This window comes from Cavia porcellus, unplaced genomic scaffold (genome assembly GCF_034190915.1).
Source record: "Cavia porcellus strain 051 isolate PalLab524CR breed Dunkin Hartley unplaced genomic scaffold, mCavPor4.1 scaffold_32, whole genome shotgun sequence".
Taxonomy (NCBI): domain Eukaryota; kingdom Metazoa; phylum Chordata; class Mammalia; order Rodentia; family Caviidae; genus Cavia; species Cavia porcellus.
In genome coordinates, this window is record NW_026947515.1 from 36,020,643 (window position 1) to 36,039,750 (window position 19,108).

A 19,108-nucleotide genomic window follows, 5' to 3' on the forward strand; every position below is an offset into this window, starting at 1 on the left:
CCACAGGGTTAGGGCTGACCATACTGGGCCCCTGGAAAGTCTCCTAGGTGTTCCTAGCTCCTCGGCCCACCCGGCAATAGTCAGCTACCAGGTTCCACATCCTTCACCCCCATTCTAAATCTGCAGGCTCTCTGGCCAGCAGCCAGGGTGGTGAGAGAGACAGAATCATCTAGGGCCTGAGATGGAGCTGGTTGAACTGTCTTTATTAACAAACGGGATGTCCAAGGCCACTACATTGAGGAGGGGCAGGGCGGGAGGAGAGGTTACCTGCTGCTCTCACTATGTACAGATGCAAGCAAGGGGCGTGGAGGTGAGAGCACCCGCTCCCTCCCTCCACCAGGGCAGGGGAGAGGCTATGACGGACAGGGGCTGGGAAGGGGGAATGTTTTGGTTGATGGGGTCCCCCCTCCATTCCCTGGGGTTTGAAGGGGAAAGGAATCATTAAAGTGCTTTCAGAAAATGAGGAAATGGTCCCTGCCCCTGGAGTGGCTGGTGACCCCACCTTAGAACTTAGGGCCCAGTGACCCCCCCAGAGTCTGGTACATTCAAGGGGGGAGCCGGCTCCCCTGACGTGCAAATAAAGGGGTCCAGGGCCCTGCCCAGTCAGCAGCAGTGGGGAAAGGGGTCTGAGCCCCAAGCACTCTCCTAAGTGGAGAAAGGGCAAGAGAAGGCCCACTCTACTCCTGGTAAGAAGCTGTACCCCTCCCAGAAGTTGGGGGGAGAGGCACAGTTTAAGGGAGAGAACATGGTGGGGGAAGGATGGTCACATGATCACAAAAGCATGGGAGGGGTCAGAGGTCATGTTCCCAGCAGGCTCCAGTGAATCAAACCAATAAAAGCAAAAGCCCAGGGAGGAGCATGGAACAGCTGGGGAAGTCCGCTGCAGGAGCTGGTCCAGTGTAGGCGGCCCCAGCCCGGCCATCACCAATTCATAATGCAGTTACGGTTCAGGGTCATGAAGTAAACTTGGCTGCTACCCCCAGAGCGGACAGAGGCAAAAAATACCTGGGTGGGAAGGAAAAAAGTCACCAAGGACGGGGTCCAGGCTGAGGGCTCAGTTAACTAGAATGTGTGGGACCCTGAGTGATCACCACCACAAGAAGGCCAGACAGACTGACTGCAGAGTGGCCTCGCCCGCCCCCCCCCCCCGGAAGACAGGAGCTGTGCTGCCAGATTTCTGGGGTGGAGGCAGCTCAGAGCCAGAGGAGGAGCAGGAGGACACAGTCGGATTCCAGGGGCCTGATTTTTAAGGAGACAGCACAGCCTCCCAGATCCCTGCCTAGCAGCGAGCCTGGCGGGGGCTCGGGAGAGAACTCCCACCTTGTCATTCCGCTCGCACAGGAACTTGAGCCTCTGGGCCCGTTTGTGCATGAAGACCCCGTCTAGGTGTCCCGTCTCCACGGAGCGGATCTCGATGGCTTTCTCACCCCAGCCCATTATCTGGTTGGAGCAGATGTAGGCTGCGGGGAGACCGAGAGAGGCTGAGTGTCGCGGCGTCCGTGCCCCGCTCCCCCCGGGTGGCGGCTGGGCAGAGGGCAGCCCTCTCTCACCCACGGAGGTGGGCATCTCTCCCCACTGCAGCACCACGTCTTTGATGATCCGCCCGTAGGTGTTGACGTAGACGCCTTCATCTTCGTAGCACAGCAGCATCTCCATGCCGTCGGTGTTGGGCAGGAAGATGATGGCGTGGGGCGTGATCTGGCACTGGATCTGGGGGGAGACGGGCGCTGGTACCCGGGCCTGGGGTCTAGACTCTGAGTTCCCGTTCTCCCGTGGCCCTGCCAAGCTCACGTGCACAGGGATGTAGATGTCGTAGCTGTTGCCCGAGTCAACATCGACGGCATGGAAGCCAGCACTGGAGCCATAGATGACCTTAAGCCGCTGTCCCTCCTCCACTGTCAGGTCGACCAGCAGAGGGCGGTGCGGGAGGTCAGCAAAAGACTGGACAAGAGAAGAAAGAGCTCAGTGGGCGGTGGCGGACACAGACCTCAACCCCCGGGGTGGGCTGGGGTTACCTTGAAGGCCATGAATTTGTGGTAGGGCTTGGGGGCCCAGGCATACACCTCCACAGAGTTCTTCAGGGCAATGACCAGGAACTTGATACGCTCATATTTCACTGGGGCAAGAGGGAGGCAGACTTCAGGGCTCCCCGGGAGGCGTCCAGGTCGCCCGCCACCTTGCTGCCCATGTCTGGCTCTGAAGCTTCCCTGGCATCTACCCTGGTCCCGTTTCTCGTAGGCCACCCTGTGTGGCACCCTCACCGACTCGGTAGTGTCCACAGCCCTCCATGTCCCCCACGGTGGTCCAGCCCTGCTTCTTCTCCACCTCTGGGTCGTTGTGCAGGATCTTGTTCCGGAGCCAGGACAGGTAATACACCCGCAGTTTGTTCCTTTTCCCTGAGGGGTGGACACACATCCACTCTCCTGGCCTCTCTGGAGGCCTTGGGGCTGCCTTTCACCATCCTGGCTGCACGACGGGCGAGTACAGCTGTGTAGCCCCGGACCAAGGCCGCCTTCCTCCCAGGCTGCCACCGCGACAGAGCCTGGGAGCCGCACGCACGCACGCACACACACACCTGAGATGGTGATGAGCAAGTTGAGCCCTTCCAGTACATCCATCTGTTGGAAGCGTCGCCGCCCAATGAGCCCGTACACCTTGCCCTGCCCGCTTCGGTCCAGCAGCATCAGCCCGTTCTCCGTCCCCACTAGCAGGTTGACCCCTGCAAAAGCAGCCCACGCGCAGGTCAGGCACAGAGCCAGGCGCTCGCCTCAACAGGAGCATGGGATCACACCCAGCTGCCTCTCCACCCACTGGCCCCGCTCACCCCAAAGGGCTGCACAGAGGATCTCGGAATTGAATCGCTTCTTGTACTTCCGAATCTCGGGAGTCTCACTGTGAGCCCGGGTGTTGGTGGGGTTCACGTTGACCACAGAGCCCTTCCTCACATCATACTGCAGCTGGTCCAGGCGAGCTCCCTCGCCACCCACCAGAGCTGCCGGCAGGAAGAGAAGGCGGGTGGGCTGCAGCAGACGCCCAAGTCTGTCTTCACCTCAGTGCCCCAGTCTGGTCTTGGCACCTCACGATACTCATGAGGGACAGAAGGATGCAGAACAGGGAGGGTGCATGGCAGAGAGTGAAGGCCCTGCTCAAGTGCTAGCTGTGCTGACCAGCTTCAAACCTCTGCTCAGGCATCGTGGCCACTTGCAGGCTCTGTCTCGCTCCTGTGTCAGGGGAGCCCAGAAACCCTCCCTTGCCTTTGTGCAGGGAGGAGCCAGGGCTGAAAGGAGGAGGCCTGTACTGCGCTGTGTGGAGCTATGGCCTCAGAGTCACCTGTGCCCTCCTCCGGATCTGCCGGGGACCTTCGCCTCAGAGGCGATCCTTGGTCCTGCCTTACCTGTGATGGGGATGGTATCCCCGCTGCCTCCAGGCTGGTAGATTCCTAGGTCCACAAACATGGTGAAGGAGCTCTTGCCAGGGGCCTTTACCAGCCCACGGGATTGGTACTGCGGGGAAGAGCAGGGGTCAGGCAAACAAGGGTGACCTCGGACCACAGCCCAGCCATCCTAGGCCCCACCGAGAAGTTCACGGTGCTCTGCTCCCCATACCGCAGTGCCCCAACACCCTGCTCTCCTGTACACTCCAGGGGACCTCCCCCACCCCGGAGACCTGCTCCAGCCCACTTACATCACTGCCGCCATCCTTTGAGGGGGGACTCTGGCCTTTGCTGCTCTCAGTGGGGGAGTGGCTGGGCTGGACCACGTCTGGAAGGTTCGTGTAGCCGTTGCTGTCAGCATGCAACAGGCTGCGTTCCTCCTCGGGAGTCTGCAGAACAGAGTCGGGTCGGCACCGGGGCGGGGTCTGCCCCAGGCACAGGGGAGGCGGCAGGCCCACTCACCCGCTGGACCACCATGGTGCCGCCCCCGTATGGGGGCTGGGTCCCAGCTATTTCCTCCACGTCGTGAACCACCATGGTGCTGACACTGTCTGTGTCTCCATCGCTGCTGTGGAGAGAGGAAGGTAGGGCCTTCTAGGGCCTGCCACTCAGGTGCCACAGGTGCAGCTCACAGCCACAGGCCCGGGCTTCCAGGCTCTCCAAAACACAAGTGCTCAGGCCGGGGAGTTAGCTCAGTGGCACAAGTGCCTGCCGGCAAGTGCAAGATATGAGTTCGATCTCAGGCACCAAAACAACAGCAAAACCAGAACCCAGGAGCTCGGCCCTCACGGGTGCTGCCTGCATCACACTCTCGGCAGGGAGCGCCGGAGCTGCCCCCGTGACCGGGACTGATGGGAACCGCGGGACGAGTGGGGATCACAGTCCGTCAGACAGGCCCGAGTCCTGATACCTCACCCCGGCCCTGCCCCAGCCCTGCCCAGGAGCTCCGTACCGGCCCCCAGGGGTGTCTCTGCTGCCCTCCGATGGTTCACCATCGCCCTCCTCCTCCTCGTCATCGCTGCTCTCCACCTCCTCACTGGAGGACGAGTAGTCCATGGCCTTCTTGGGTGGCCGGGGGGCCTCATCCAAGTTTCGCTCCTTCAGCAGCACAAAATCCTGCAGGAAGAGCCGGGCATGAGGGAGGGCACGAGGGGCTGGACAGGCAGTAGCAAGGGCGCCCGCAGGCCTGGGCAGGGAACGGGACCTGTCTCACTGACCTCACCAATCGCTCGCTTATAGCTCTGGGAGGGGCCGCAAGGCAAGGAGGGCAGCCAGGAGGCGGCAGGAGAGAGGGCAGAAAGGTTAGTAACAGAGGCGCTGCCCAGGAGCCCCACGGTGCTTCCGCACACGGATTAGTGAAGGCCCACCCGACACCACAGCACAGCCTGTGGGCCCCCCCCTCCCCCCAGCTCAAAGGCTAGCTGAACACCAAACCAGGTAAGGCCGGGCCACACCCGCCACCAGATGACTCACTGCGGGTCGGCCTGGCCGGGAACGGTGGTCATCAGGCTTGGTTTTGTTCCCAGGGGAGAGCACGGGGGAGCTGTCCAGTTTGGTGGAGGCTGGACCGAGCAGGGTAGGAGAAGGGAGGTCACTGATACCTGGACGGAAGATGGCCCCAAGCCTACACCTGAGCTGACCTGTGGCCCCGAGCCCAGAGTTCAGCACTGCTCCGTGCCACCCCACTCCCCTGTGCCTCTCTAGGTATCCCACGGCAAAGCCACCAGAGGCGGGGTCCAGGCCGACCGAGACCGCAGTCAGACTGGGGCAGACAGCAGAGTCCCGGCTCCCGTACCTCCCACACGGCTTCGATTTCGCTCCAGGGAGCCAGCCTGGGGGAGACGCCCATGTGCGGCCGGGAGGACGCTGTCGGAGTGCTCCCAGCCAGAGTCGCTCCTCCTGAGGTCCGGGTTACTGTGGAGGGTCAAAGTCAGCATCAGGCAGACAGCTGCTGTCTTCCCTGGGCTTCGAGAGTCACTGCAGAGGGAGCCATCACCAGGGGAAGCAGGTCTCGGAAGTGAGAGGCGGGAATGAGCATGGGGACAACTCCATTACCTAGAGGCGTTGGGCGGGCCAGGGGGCTGAGCAGGGGGCCCTGGAGGCTTGGGGGTGCCCCGCTCTGCCCGCCTTTGCAGATAGATTTGCCAGGCGGAGTTGCTGCGAGGTCTGTGGAGGGAGCACAGGGTACGGGGAGGGGCCGGGAGGGCTGAGGCCACGGGGCTGGGCTGGCTCACCCTACACAGGTAACGGGGAAGTCCCCCACTCCCTTACTCTCTAGGCTGCTGCCAGCCCCAGCCCAGGATTACCTGGCGCGGACAGCCTGAGCTGGCCGGGGCCCTCCGGCCCCACTGGTATTAAGGGCAGTGGCAATAGATGAGGTCCTCTGAGGCACCTGGAAAGGGCAGAAAAAGCGGCTGGCATGCATCGTGTCCTCTCCACTCCGAGGTGGGCTTCCCTACTGTATGATAAGCAAACCGACATTCAGCGAGGTTGGTGAACATGTGCAGGTTACGAAGCTGGGACCTGACAGAGCAGAGATTCTACCCCAGGAAGGCTGCCCGTAAAGCTCCAAAACACCCGGGGCGATTTTCCATGCACACTCACCACTGAGATCGATGCGACACCGCTGTGCCTCCCCACCCCCGACAGTAACCCCTGGGAGGCACAGGCCACAGCTTCTGCCTTCTCTTCTTCCCTCTCACTCTGAACTCTTTCCTCTTGGCCTGCCCCTCCACGCACCCCTGTCCCTCCTCTCCACCCCCCTTCCGTAGGTCCCGTAGCTGTCCTTACCTTGGGCGGGGCCTCGTTATCTGGCCGGACCCAGGCTGGGGGGTTTGGGCTGGGGCCAGGCCCTTCAGACGTGGGATCTGAATTCTGGCGGATGACCGCTCCTCGGGCACTGGGCGTAGCAGTGGGCGTGGGGATGGCAGGGTCAGGGTCGTGGGAGGCTGGGAAGGCAGCCAGGTTTCGGGTGGGCTGGTCCTGCAGGGACTGGGATCGGGGTACAGGTGCTGCATATGGCTTCAGTGGGACCCGGTGTGCCACCAGGCTCTGCAGGGAGAGATCAGGGAGGGTGGGCTGCCTGATCTGTAATGCATCCCCGCCTACAAGCTGGGGTCTGGGCTTCCAAGTGGCATTACTTGCCCCTTCCTGCATCGAGAAACAGAGGTTCCTGGCGTCCAGGAATAAGTGAGAAGCAGGCGTAACACATACAAAGCAGCAGCTAACATCTGCCCACGCAACCTGTGCCTTGCGATCCTGGCTAAGACTCGAGCGGATGTGTGCAGGTATGTGGGTGTGTGCGGCTTGCTCTGAGCAAGCTCCTCTGTCTGTGTGCTGAGACAGGATCAGGGAGACTCACCTTGTGTGGTCCCTCCTGGGGCTCCACCGGCCTCTGCATAGGAGGAGTCTGGGAAAGAGGGCCTGGGGGGCCTGGGGAGGCCTGAGGGACGGCAGGCTCCGGGCCTGTGCCGCCTGGCTTCGTCTTGGCCAGGGGAGAGCTCTGCTGCTTGTTCATCCTTGTTCTCTCTTCCACCTGTGACCAAGGGCACATCGAGCAGATCACCTCTTGCCTCCCTGGTCCGAAAACTCAGGTGCCCACTTGCCCCAACTGCTCCAGCCCCTTCCTGTTCTCAGTGCTTCTGGAACTCTCCAGGCCTCAGGCGGTGGACGGGTAGGGTGGATGCTTGGGAGGCGGTGGTACCTCTCGGGCCCAGGCTGGCTTGTCAGCGGGATTAATGCCCCGACCATAGTGATACAGAGGCTTTCTGTCCCCAGGTAGGATTTGCTGCTGCTGCTGCTGCTGCTGTTGCTGCTGCTGCTGCTGCTGCAGGGACTTGAGGTAGGCGTGCTCCTGCTGCAGCTGCCTTTGGAGACGCTCTGACTGCCGCTGCTCCTCCAGCTGCTTCCGCTTGTATTCCTGGGCCCAAGGTAGGAGGAGAGGGCTTCGCAAGGGGTGGCCATGGAAGTCAGAGCAGGCGGGCCCTGTCTTTCTTCCATCTGCCTAGAGGAGCTGCTTTCCCGTGACGTCTGGGTGAGTCCCTTCCCTTGTAGTATCCCCATCCCAGTCCAGCGAAACAGCTCTGGACAGCATCTTCCCAAGGGTGCCGCGGGACCCCGTTACCAGCAGTAGGGCCTGTTCCTGGAGCAGCTGTTGCTGAAGGATCTCGAGCTGTCGCTGCTCTTCCTCTAGCCTGTGACGGATATATTCCTGGGGGGTGGGGCGGGGCGGGGCACAGGGCAGGGAGAGGGGGAGGCGGCAGAGGAGGGGCAGCAGCGGCCGCGCGGGTCGGCAGGGTGAGGATGAGGGTGTGCAGGAGAAGATGAGCCCCAGAGGGTCGCATGGCACAGATGGGACAACAGGCGCAGGGCATGAGAAGGGAGCAGGGGGGACCACGAGGGAGGAGCAGTGGCGAGGCATCGGGAATGGGCAGAGATGGGGATGAAGGCAGAGACCGGAGGGGGCAGGGAGCCAGGGTGGGGTTGAAGGGTGGGAGAAAACAGAAAGAGTGAAGCTAGAAAAGATAGGAGGAATCTCGGGTGGGGAGCGAGGTTAGGGCACCGGGAGCAGGGGCGCAGGGCGCAGGCAGCAGGAGCAGGGAGAGGGAAGGCCGGGAGGACGCAGAGGGAGGGCAGGTGGGCGGGCAGGCGTGTGCCAGGCCAGTACCTGCTCCCGCTCCGCCTGCCGCCGCTCCTCCTCCCGCCTCAGGGCCTGAATGTCCTCCAGCCGCCGCTGCTGCTCCTGCTCCTGCAGCTTCCGCTGCTCGCGCTCTCGACGCTGTTGCTGTGGGCAAAGGGGAGGTGATGCTAAGGTCTGCCAGAGATCGCGGCATGGGAGGTCTTCAGTGTGTCTCCACCAGGACACCTCGCCTCGGACCAGAGCCCGCTGGGCCTGCCCGGGGAAGCAGCTGACGGTGGCTGTGGGAGGGGGCGAGATGCCGGGGGCTCAGTGCTGCCCTCGGGGTTGGATGACAGCTTCCTCTGCCCACTGCGCCACCAGACAAGAAACAAAATCAAGAATCAAGGAAACTCCCCCACCTGCCATGCCTGGCCTCATATTCCCGTCTCTATCCAAAAATGGTAGGTGCTAGGGAGCCTTTGGCCACCAGAGGGCATCAGGGGCCGTGCGCGGGAAAGCACACCGTGTGGATTTAAGGACCTGTCCTGACAAATCCTGAGTGCAAACCGCACTTATCTCCATCATCTTCCTAACCAACAGCCGTGAAAAGCCAGCTCCCTCAGCCCTGGCGGCGGCACACTTGAAGGGATCTGTGTGTATCCCTTCCAGGAGACACCTGGTTAGCCAGATTTTGTTACTCTTCACCTAACACTGTATGGTATTTACTAAAAGAAAACTAGAACACTCTTCTGCAGCAGACTTTCTTATTGTTCAACAAAGGGGCCTGCTTGAGGGAGTAGACGGTAAGGATGTCGCCACCTGCTCTCTCCTTTACACAAATTTTTGTTAAATCTGCCTGTTAACATTTGCAATAAAGTAACGCAATCATTTAAAGCATTTTAAAATCCAGCTAAAGGCAGGCACGGTGGTGCTTGCCTGTAGTCTCAAGTTACTTGAGAGGATGAAGCTGCAGCATCAGTTTAGCCCACAAATTTGAGGCCAGCCTAGGCAAAAAGCAATACCCACTCCAAAAAAAAAAAACCAACATAAGCGGGCCACGGTGATATGCTGAGGCAGAAGAGTCTCAAGTCTCAGGCCAGCCTGGACTACAAAGTGTAAATGTATTTAAAAAACAAAAAAACACAAAAAATACTGATTGGTATACTCTTTCCCCACCATATACCTCTGCAAACTGTAAGTAATCTTTAAAAAAAAGTAAAACTAAATATATGCTTATGTACACATATATTTTAACTGATACCAGAATGCATTAATTAAAATGAATTTTCCACATAGCTCTAATTGGCAAACTAATAAGATTGCGCTTTATTAAAAAAAAAAAAAAAACTATGTCAAAATAAGCGGAGCAGCCTGATGTGACGGCACATGCTCCGATTTCAGCTACGAGGAGCTGGAGCCAGAGGGCGACAAGGTGAAGGCCAGCCTGGGCAACGCAGCCAGACTGCCTCAAAAGTTAAAAAAGAAGGAAAGAACAGAAAAGAAAAAGGGTTAGACACACAGCTAACCGTTCCCTGGGCTCCGTCCCCACCATCACAGAAACAAAACAAAACATTCCCGAGCACAAGCAGGACCTTCAAAGGGCATCTTTCATGTTCCCAGCGCATCCCTGCACCCTGTGCAGCTGCACCTGACCGTCCGTACACAGACGCCCGGCTGACCCTGAAGAAACCTGGAGCTACAGCCCCTGGGGCGGAGGGCACAGCAGAAACCTGGAGCTACGGCCCCTGGGGCGGAGGGGCACAGCAGAGACCTGGAGCTACGGCCCCTGGGGCGGAGGGGCACAGCAGAGACCTGGAGCTACGGCCCCTGGGGCAGAGGGGCACAGCAGAAGCAGCTCCCGGCTCTGCTCCGAAGCAATGCACGTCTACCCTGGGCGGGAGGGGACCGCCAGGGCCGGAGGGCCGAGCCTCCAACGGCAGCAGGTCTTAGGAGGGCTGGGCGGGCGGGACAGGTGCGGCCACCCCACCTCCTCCACGCGCCGCCGCTCCTCCTTCTGCTCCTCTATCCGCCGCTGCCGCTGGTGCAGCAGGTGTTTGATGTGCGCCTCGGGGTCCCGCTGCTGCTGCAGCTGCTGCTGCTGCTGCTGCTGCTTCAATGCCTCGGAGTTGCTCTTATTCTCCTGCTGGAGCCGGAGGAACTCCCGGCGGAGCGTGGACTCCCCAGGCACATTCATGATGGAGCTGGCCGGGGTGGCACAGAGGGGCACTGGGTCAGGGATGTGTAGGAACCTGCTGGCTTCCCTGCACACCTTGCTTCTTAGCCTTTGCACTTTTTTTTTTTTTTGGTACTGGGGATCAAACTCACGATCTCGCGCTCACCACGCAGGACCAGGTGCTCCTACTGCTGCCCTAAATCTAAATCCCTGGCCCTCTTTCTCACTTCTTTTGAGGAATTAGGTGAGCAAGGCCTCTCTCTCTGTACCACCACTTCACCCCAAGGACTTCTTAGGAGCCCCGCGGGCCGGCCCAGCCTCCCTTCCGCCTGCAGCCCACCTTGGCTCTCCTTCCTCTCCGTGGCTGTCGTCTTCCTCCTCACTGCCGCTGTACTCGTACTCCGTCTCCTCTGCAGGGGACATCACCACTGTTTCCTCCCCAGGGCCCAGACCCCGCCCTGGGCTCGGGAGGCCGTGGACAGCGACAACCACGAGGGCTGTCTGCACGACTGAGTTCTGCTGCCCCCGGCCTCGGTGGGTCAGTGGGAAGACAGGGGATCTCAGGCCCGGGCCTCGGCAGAGGTGGGACTGGACCCCTTAGGAGGCAGGGCAGGCACATGTGCACGTGCACTGACACACGCGTGTGCTCAGCACAGGGTTTCTCACGGGACATAAAAGGGCCACCCTCATCTGGGAAGCCGACTCAGACTGGGGTGAAAACTCCTCAGGGCCAGACGTTGGGGAAAAGACAGCTCTTCTGACAGGGAGAGCTGGTGGGAACGTGAAGGGAGACAGCACAGAGCGTCGGGCGGGCGCTCTCCCACCCACCGCCCCCCGGCCTACCCACCTTTCTCGCCCCGCTTCTTCCGGGACCGGTCAATGTGGTCCTTGAGCTGGATGCGGACCTGCCGCTCCGTGGGCTGGTCTCGGATGAAGGGGAACTTCAGCAGCTGCTCGGTGGGCGGGCGGCTCAGGTAAGCCTTGATGAGACACGTGTCAATGAAGTCGATGAACTTCTTAGACCTGGAAACAGTGGGGCTCACTCTGGTAGGGTCCCCCTTGGAAAGGAGAGGGGTCACCAGAGGAAGAGGGCAGACCAGACTCCCAAAGCCAGCTAGGCTGCCCTCTTGGCTTTCCGGTATCCTAACCCGGTAGCCACCTGCTGCCCCATCCAAGCCAGAACACAGAAGGGGCTGGTGTGGGGGTGCCTTGCCCAGAGACCTTCCTTCCAAACCCGAAGGCCTACCATTTCTTGGACTTGAGCCGGGGTGGAGGGTTCCGAGGAATGAGGAAGAGGGCTCGCATGGGGTGCATGTCACACAGAGCTGGGACAGAGGAGACCGTCAGTCCCTTTCATCAAGGAACTCTCCCCAGGATGGCCTCCCAGAATGACCTCCCACAGCCACTCTCTCCATCCTGCCAGGGCAGACTCGGCACTTACGGGGCGCTCCCTCTGCCATCTCGATGGCCGTGATCCCTAAAGACCAGATGTCACTCTAAGGAGGGGAAGGGAGAAAGGACAGGTGAGTGTTTCCGACCGTTCTGCCCATAACCTCTTTCCTGCCCCCTCCCTGGCTCCTCAGGCCTCAGCCGCTCCTACGACCTTCCCTCCCCATCACCGCACCTTCCCACCCAACTCTCCCATCATAAAAGGGCTCTCAGCCCTCATAGTGACACTTCACCGCCACATCCTCATTCTGTCCCCGCCTCTTCATCAGCCGACTGGCCCCTACTGGCCACCCCTCTCATGTCCTGCCCCTGCGTACCCTATAATCATAGGTGGCGTCAGGGTTCTCATCACAGGCGATGACCTCTGGGGCCATCCAGTACGGGGTCCCAATGAAAGTGTTTCTTCTGCCCACAGTGCGGTCCAGCTGAGCACTCACCCCAAAATCCACTGTAGACATGGGAAAGGGGTGAGCACGAGTCCCTTTTGTTCCTTACCTCACTTCCTTACGTGCCTGTGTGCCTCGCGTGAGACGGCTGAGGTCCTGTCCTTACCGAGACACCCTTAGCACCCACCAACACCCTGAAACCCTGACTCAGCCTTTCTGCCTTCTGGGGACCCAGAGACAGCATCCCAACCAGCAGGACCACGGGCCATCTCCCTCCAAGGGAGGCCAGCGCCTAGAGCCTCCAGGTGGCAGCCAAGGGGCTCCTGCAGGACTTCTCAGGGGCAGGAGTGGAGGAGAGGGCGCAGGCCTAGCCAGCACCCGGCAGCGGGACAGTCACAGAAGCGACACGGTCCCCTCGTCCTGCCCCAGGGGTGCCCCTGGAGCCAGCGCACCTAGCTTGACCTCCGCGTTCTCTGTCAGCAGCACGTTCTGCCCTTTGATGTCTCGATGGATCACCTTATGGGCATGGAGATGGGCCAGCCCCTGGGATGGCAAGGGGAGGACAGAGTCAGCCGTGGTGGTGGACAGGGTGGAAGAAGTGAGGGGGGAGGCTGAGGCCGGCTGAAGGTGCAGACACCCCGACCTAGGCCCAAGTGCGCCCTGGGGTTAGCGTCCTTACAGCAGCAGCTCCCAAAAAGGCCCGAGGCTAAATTCGAAGGGAAGACGTACTGGAGCTTGGCGAGGGGACTTGTCTCCCCACAGCCAGAGGCTCTGCGGCCAGGAGCAGCTCGGGGAGGGCAGGCGGGGCCGAGCTCACCCTGAGGATCTCCCTGCAGATGTAGGCGATGCAGTCCTCCTTCAGGGCGTTCCCTTTTGTGTTCTTCACCAGGTCAGTCACGGAACCAGCACCACAGAACTCCATCACCAGCTGTGGTCCCCAGAAGGCAATGTAAGGGAAAACACTGGTGAGGCAAGACTTCCCACTCACTGCCAGATGCCTAGAGGAAAGCGCCGTGTGGCAGCGCGCGCCTGTAATCCCACCCTCGGGAGGCTGAGGCAGGAGGATCCACAGGAGGATCGCTGCCAGTTCAACGAGGCCAGCTGGGCTACCAGGTGAGCTCAAGGCCAGCCTTTGAGACCCTGTCCTGGAGACAAAAACAAACAGGCTGGGGGTTTAGCTCAACGGGTTTAGCTGCCCGGCAGGCGCCAGGTCAGGAGTCCGACCCTGGTACAAAAACAAAAACAAATAAACAAACAAAATGAAACAGATGCCTAGAGAGCCAGGCCTTGGCGCTGGAGAGCAGGAGCTCCATGACCCCAGGACTTCCTGCACCAGGAGAGAAGGAAATGAGCACAGCTGGAAAGGAGCTGCCAAGGCGGGGCCGGGTCCCGAGGAAGTCAGAGGAGCCCTGCAATCTCCAGCTCGACAGTGTAGGCGTGCATCTTCCTTGGGGAAGAGTCCAGGCTTCTGTCGAAGTTTCACTGGGACCCCAAACTCCAAAATGGCTAAGAACCATTGCTCTGCAAACTACATGGCCGGGTCAAGACCTGTTTTTGTATGTCCTTCAGCTAAGAGTGGTTTTCAGAATTTTTCATTGTTGGGGGAGAATAATGACACATGAAGATGGTATGACATTAAAATTTTAGAGACTAAAATATGTACTGTCTTGCCTTTCACAGCAGCCTTGACTGCAAGGCAGGAAAGGGAGAATCAGTGCTTCTCCGGGTCTGCTGGGTTAGCCCAGAGGTCTGCCGAAGAGAATCCAGGAAGCGTTCCTGTCCAAGTGTTTTCACTGAAAGCCACATTCCATTCAGGGGAAGACTGGATGGGATGCACACATTTGCTATGCAGTCAGAATAACTAGCATGTACCCCAGTCTAAGGCAGCCTGTGGGCCAGCAGTACAGTAGCAGGAAATGGTTGTCAACAGTCCCGAGGAGGGCACCTGGCCACCAGGGCATAACCACCAGTCTTCGGGGCTCCCTGGCATGTGTGTATCTCCCAGGTAAACCTACCAGTTCCTGCTTTCTGTGTATGTGTGTGTTCATCCCCAGAAACCCGTGGTTCACTTCACCTGTGCAGGTGTACAGGAGGGGTTTACTAAGTCCTCGTCTGCCCGAGTGCTAACAGCGAGACCTGGCATGAGCTCCAAATCTCCCAGCAGCCCCCGCACAGCTCCTGGTTGCTCTCGCCTCAGTGTTAGGCTCAGCAACGCAAAGGGTGAGGCTGGGGGAATCTGCAGTGCCCAGCTGGGGGAGGGGAGCGAGTCCCAGGAGTGTTCTGGGCCAGGAGGAACACGGGTGGCCTCTGGTTTAAACATTCGTCCAGGCTCTGTTCCTGTAAGGGGCCTGGGGTGACCTGTGGCAATGGTTTGCTACCCTCCTGACCCAGAAAACCTCACACAATCATGCAAATCAAGTGGCTTAAATATTTGTGCTCTAAGAACTCCCGTGACACTGCCCAGGCCATCAAGGGTATGCATATCTGAAAGGCCATCTAATACCCGAAAGATGCCACATTAAAGAAGCAATGTGTGCCATTCCGGTGTTACATGGTGGAGCTGGTAGACGTGCCCAGGCCAAAAATGTGGGGCTGGATACAGAGGGGGTGGCCAAAGAAAAGTGCTAATTTGTGCTGCACATGCTTAAAAATGCAGAGTAGCACTGAACTGAAGGTCTAGAGGTCCACTATGCGGTCACTGAGCACATCCAGGTGACCAAAGCAGCCAGGATGACCGCCATACTTACGGAGCTCAGGGCCAGACTGACCTATATGTGAGCCCCCCTGCCACAGCGAGAGGATCCTTACTGAAAAGGAACAACTGTTCCTAAATCAGAGGAGGAAGAAGCTGCAAAGAAGAAAAAGACAGTCCAGAAGAAACTGAAGGAACAAAAGCTTATGGCAGGAGGCAGGGGACGGATGGACTTATGGAACATGAATAAATTACGCATAAAATAAATGCAAATAGAAGTGATTTATCACTCAGAAGGTCTCGCACTGACAGAGCAGTCCTGTCCTTTGCCACGCGTATGTTGATCCTGTACCTCTCTAGGCACTGTGCTCAGAGGCAGGAGAACTGATGGACAAAGCTCTCTATGATGCCTTCCAGCCCCCCCAGTCCTCCACTCTCCACTATCTACTAAGTGTACATCAGATGAGGTGGGGTGGACACCAGGACCCCTTGTCACCAAACTCACGAGAGGTCAGAGGCCTCAATGTGTGCACAGGATGGAGACCCTTCGGGGTCCAGACAGGGAGGCTGTGTACACTGCGGGGAGCGGGCGGGAAGAGCTCCTGGGCAGTAACCCCAGGCTCCGCATCAGCAGCGGGGGGCGGGAGGGCGGCCAGGAGTGGCTTCTCACCCAGAGCTGGTCATCGTTCCCGGGGGGACTCTTCTTGATGAAGGCCCCATAGTAGGTGGCAATGTTGCGGTGGTGAGAATACTTTTTCAGCATGTTGATCTCCTGCTTGATCTCTTCCTCCTCGTCCTAGGTGAGGGGCAAGAGATAAGCCCCCAGACCCACAGCCCTTTCCTGAGGCCCAGCCCTCCCTGTCCTGGGCCCAGCTCCTTACCTCCGTGACATCCATGACCTTGATGGCAGCCAGCTGCCCGGTCTTGACATGCCGCCCCTGAGGACAGAGAGCCTAGTGTGAGGGGACCTGGGTCTCCGCCCAGGGAGCAGATGCTGGAGAAGGCTCCTGAGGGAGGATCCTGAGGGAGGCCGCATCTGTCAACTGTTTTGTCGCTGGCCTCAACCTTGCAGTGACCCTCCAGATTCAGCCTTCAGAGTGCTGGCATTACAGGTGTGCACCACCACGCCCAGCCATCCAGCCATTTTCTACACAGTTCTCTTCACTTGTTGGTCATAGGAGTTGACAGAGGAAAAAAACACCAAATCATTGTGGCTAGAAGAAAAATTACGTAGCCTGCACTTCCAAGCTGTAGAAACGAAGCTCAACAACAAGGAGGAGTCTCCTGTTAAACATCCAGGGGACAGCCAGGCAGGGAGGTGCACCCCTGGGGCCCCACCACTCAGGAGGCTGAGGCAGGAGGGTCACCATGACTTGGAGGACAGCCTGGGCTCACAATCTGAGCTGACGGCCAGCCTGAACTGCACGGCAAGACCCTGTCTCAAAACATAAAAAAATTTTAAAAATTATAAAAAAGAAAGAAAAAAGAAATGAAGGGACACAGGTGGTGCATACTAATGTTCTCTCCTAGCCTCCCCGGTGGGGAATGAAAGGCAGTTCTTTGCCAGGGCTTTAGCTCAGCAGCACAAGCACCTGCCCAGCAAGTGCGAGGTTATGAGTTCAATCCCGGGTACAAAAAAAAAACAAAAAACAAAAACAGTTCTCCACCCTGAAGAGGTACCAGGGAGGAAGGGCTTCACTCATGCAGAATGAAATGCACTTTCTTGGCCCATCCACTCTAGGCATGGAAGCCTCTCCCAGGATCAACCCTACCCCCAAGGCTTTGCACTGTCAACAGGTAAAGAACAGAGACACGGGGCTGGGGATTTAGCTCAGCGGCATAAGCACCTGCCTTGTAAGCAGGCAGTCGTGAGTTCAATCCCCAGTACCGATAAAAATGAAAAAGACAAAAAAAAAAAAAAAAAAAAAAGAACAGAGACACAACTGAAATCTTAGGGAACTTGGGGAAACGCCGCAGGGGCCAGCCCACAGTGGCCAGGTGCCAATGCCCATCACCAGACTCGGTGGGAGGAAGCTTCCCCTTCTTTTTTCTCCTTTCTCTTTTTGTTTGTATTTTTGAAACTGGGTCTTGCCATGTGGTTCAGAGGCTGGCTTTGGACTTGTGGCATTCCTCCTGCCTCGGCCTTCCCAGTGCTGGGGTGACAGGCGTGCACCATCAGACCTCACTCATGAAACTCCTTCCCCTTCTTTAACTTGCCCGAGGCCTTCCCTATTCTCCCCCACCATCCTTCTGAAATCCCTAGCGGGACCCATCGCAGGCTTGCGCAGGAAAGTCCAAGGCTCCCTGGGAAGCGCAGGGTGGGAGAAGGCAGCCCTCACACCATGGACACGGGCAGCGCCCAGCCCTCCACAGCCACTCAAGACCCCAAGCCTAGGCAGCTTTGGTGGCACGAATACTAAAACACAGAAAAAAGAAAAAAGCAGGAGCCCTGAGTTCTGGCTCTAGGTCTGCTGCTCTGTAGACAGCTGCACGAGGCTAAGGCCTCCCCTCTGCAGAAGGCCACCTGTAAAGGCCATCAGTCCTACGTCGCGGGAGGAACCCACTCCATACTCAGGCCTGAACCCGAAGTTCTCAGCCCGGCTCTGACAGCCACATCCCGTAACTTGCTATGGCCCAGAGGCTCTGCCCACTTCCTGTCCCACAGCCACCGAGGTCGGCCTGTTCCTGCCTCACCCAGATTAGCTCCACACCAGAACGCTTTTTTTCTGAGACAGGGCCTTGGGTTCACCATGTGGCCCAGGCAGCCTCGAATTCGTGACGAACCTGCTGTCTCAGCCTCCAAAGTCCTGGCACCATAGGCGGGCGACACTAGGGCGGCAGCCAGCCGGTTCTGCCTCCCAGCCATCCTCTGCCCTCTCCTCTCAGCTCTTCTCCCGGCTCCATGGTTCTGAGGGGAGGCCTGGGCCGTAGGCGTGCTAAGCGAGTGTCCTACCGCGGAGACTCACCCTCTTTCCCCGGGGACTTGCGTCTCTGCACCCCTCGCAGGCCCTCAAATCTCCAGACCTGGCTGGAACCTGCCTCTTCCCACTGCCCCCGGAGGGCACCGCAGCCGTGGAGGTCCCACTTGTGGGGCATCAGCTCCTCACCTTGTACACCTGTCCGTAGGTTCCATTGCCAACCACCTCCACCAGCTCAAAGATCCCGGCGGGGTCCTGGGGAAAAAGCGCCAAGCGTCAGCACTTTAGGAAGGGCTGTGGCATGGAAGGGGCAGCAGTGCGTGTGAAGGGACAGGGAGGGAGAGGGTGTCACAGGGTCCAAGGAGGCCTCCGACGGACGGACCGGATGGCCAGCACCTTCCCTGCGGGTGGCTCAGAGTTAACTCTCTAGGGGAAGAGTCGGGGCAGGACGTGGACGTCAGGCCCCGATGGCTTTCAAAAGTGTGCTGCCTACTTCAAAACCGGGCTGAGCCCTCCCCTGAAAGTGAGGGTGTGTGAGGACCCAGCCCCGGGTCTGGAACACACTGCAAGTGAGGCGGCACCCCAAAACGCCAAGACGGAGCCTAGCAAAGTGCGTGTCCTCAGTGAGGTGGGTATCGTCGTTACCGTTATTTATGTTTATTTATTTATTTATTTTGGTGCTGGCAGTCAAACTCAAGACTGTGCACTTGCCAGGGGAGTGTTTATGCCACTTATTTTAAAGAGAAAAAACAAAAACAAAATTTCAAAACAATAGGAGAGTAACAATAGTCAACACATTGTATATTGTTATCTTTAAATTATAGGACACGATAAGACTGTAGAAACTGTCCAAACATCATTAGCACAATCCTCTCTTTTCAGTGTACTAAGAGAAATCAGCAATGTAACTGTCTTAACTATCTTGTGTGTGTATGTGCGTATATATATGTGTGTATATATATATATATATATATTTTTTTTTTTTTTTTTTTTTTCCCTTCCCCTCATTTCCCCATCCCCGTTTCTCCTTTTGGGCAGTCTCTTCCCACTTTACAATACCTATTATACATTTTGGATGTTATTTACTCTTTCAGCTTCTCATACTAGGAAAGCAATGCGATGTTTACACATGTGAGCCTGGTTTTACCGTCTTATTTTAGAGGAAAGGAGGGATAAAGTTAAGAGGGCAGAGAGGGGCCGGGGGTGCCCCTCTCCTTGGGCCCTTTTCTCCCCTCTAGTTTTCCTGGCACAGGGGCTCCGGGGTCACAACTGAGGCGTCCAGGGGCAGGTGAAGCGACTTCCAGGTTAGAGGAGAGCAGGCAGCAGCAGAGGGGCTTCCGGGGCAGGCCGGCGGGCAGGAAGAGCTCCCTGTGCCTCCTGTGCCCAGGCAAGCCGCGCAGGAGGAGACGGACCGGGAAGCACACGCCTCCGGACAGGCC

At 58.4% G+C, this 19,108-nt stretch overlaps 1 protein-coding gene across 19 annotated transcripts in view; it reads right to left on the reverse strand.

The window, feature by feature from the left end:
- Positions 1-182: 182 nt before the first annotated feature.
- Positions 183-19,108, reverse strand: part of Mink1 (misshapen like kinase 1) — a 53,323-nt gene continuing 34,397 nt past the window's right edge. Inside the window, exons 2-34 of one of the 19 annotated variants that reach the window (XM_013148784.2) lie at positions 17,859-17,924; positions 15,633-15,689; positions 15,422-15,547; positions 12,877-12,987; positions 12,512-12,602; positions 11,991-12,121; positions 11,666-11,720; positions 11,471-11,549; positions 11,072-11,247; positions 10,565-10,634; positions 10,039-10,252; positions 8,100-8,216; positions 7,557-7,643; positions 7,137-7,352; positions 6,795-6,968; positions 6,224-6,484; positions 5,740-5,825; positions 5,489-5,599; positions 5,229-5,347; positions 4,907-5,034; positions 4,651-4,674; positions 4,386-4,549; positions 3,896-4,001; positions 3,685-3,822; positions 3,395-3,503; positions 2,825-2,992; positions 2,576-2,719; positions 2,262-2,396; positions 2,016-2,116; positions 1,792-1,941; positions 1,551-1,710; positions 1,321-1,460; positions 183-1,005 (exon numbers count right to left, since the gene is read on the reverse strand). In XM_013148784.2, the coding sequence (XP_013004238.1) occupies positions 922-1,005; positions 1,321-1,460; positions 1,551-1,710; positions 1,792-1,941; positions 2,016-2,116; positions 2,262-2,396; positions 2,576-2,719; positions 2,825-2,992; positions 3,395-3,503; positions 3,685-3,822; positions 3,896-4,001; positions 4,386-4,549; positions 4,651-4,674; positions 4,907-5,034; positions 5,229-5,347; positions 5,489-5,599; positions 5,740-5,825; positions 6,224-6,484; positions 6,795-6,968; positions 7,137-7,352; positions 7,557-7,643; positions 8,100-8,216; positions 10,039-10,252; positions 10,565-10,634; positions 11,072-11,247; positions 11,471-11,549; positions 11,666-11,720; positions 11,991-12,121; positions 12,512-12,602; positions 12,877-12,987; positions 15,422-15,547; positions 15,633-15,689; positions 17,859-17,924 (4,098 nt within the window). In that variant the 3' untranslated portion in view covers positions 183-921. Of the gene's footprint in view, positions 1,006-1,320; positions 1,461-1,550; positions 1,942-2,015; positions 2,117-2,261; positions 2,397-2,575; positions 2,720-2,824; positions 2,993-3,394; positions 3,504-3,684; positions 3,823-3,895; positions 4,002-4,385; positions 4,550-4,650; positions 4,675-4,906; positions 5,035-5,228; positions 5,348-5,488; positions 5,600-5,739; positions 5,826-6,223; positions 6,485-6,794; positions 6,969-7,136; positions 7,353-7,556; positions 7,644-8,099; positions 8,217-10,038; positions 10,253-10,564; positions 10,635-11,071; positions 11,248-11,470; positions 11,550-11,665; positions 11,721-11,990; positions 12,122-12,511; positions 12,603-12,876; positions 12,988-15,421; positions 15,548-15,632; positions 15,690-17,858; positions 17,925-19,108 lie in introns of all 19 variants that reach the window. The other 18 variants (XM_013148783.2, XM_013148779.2, XM_013148782.2 and 15 more) reach the window with 18 other exon arrangements.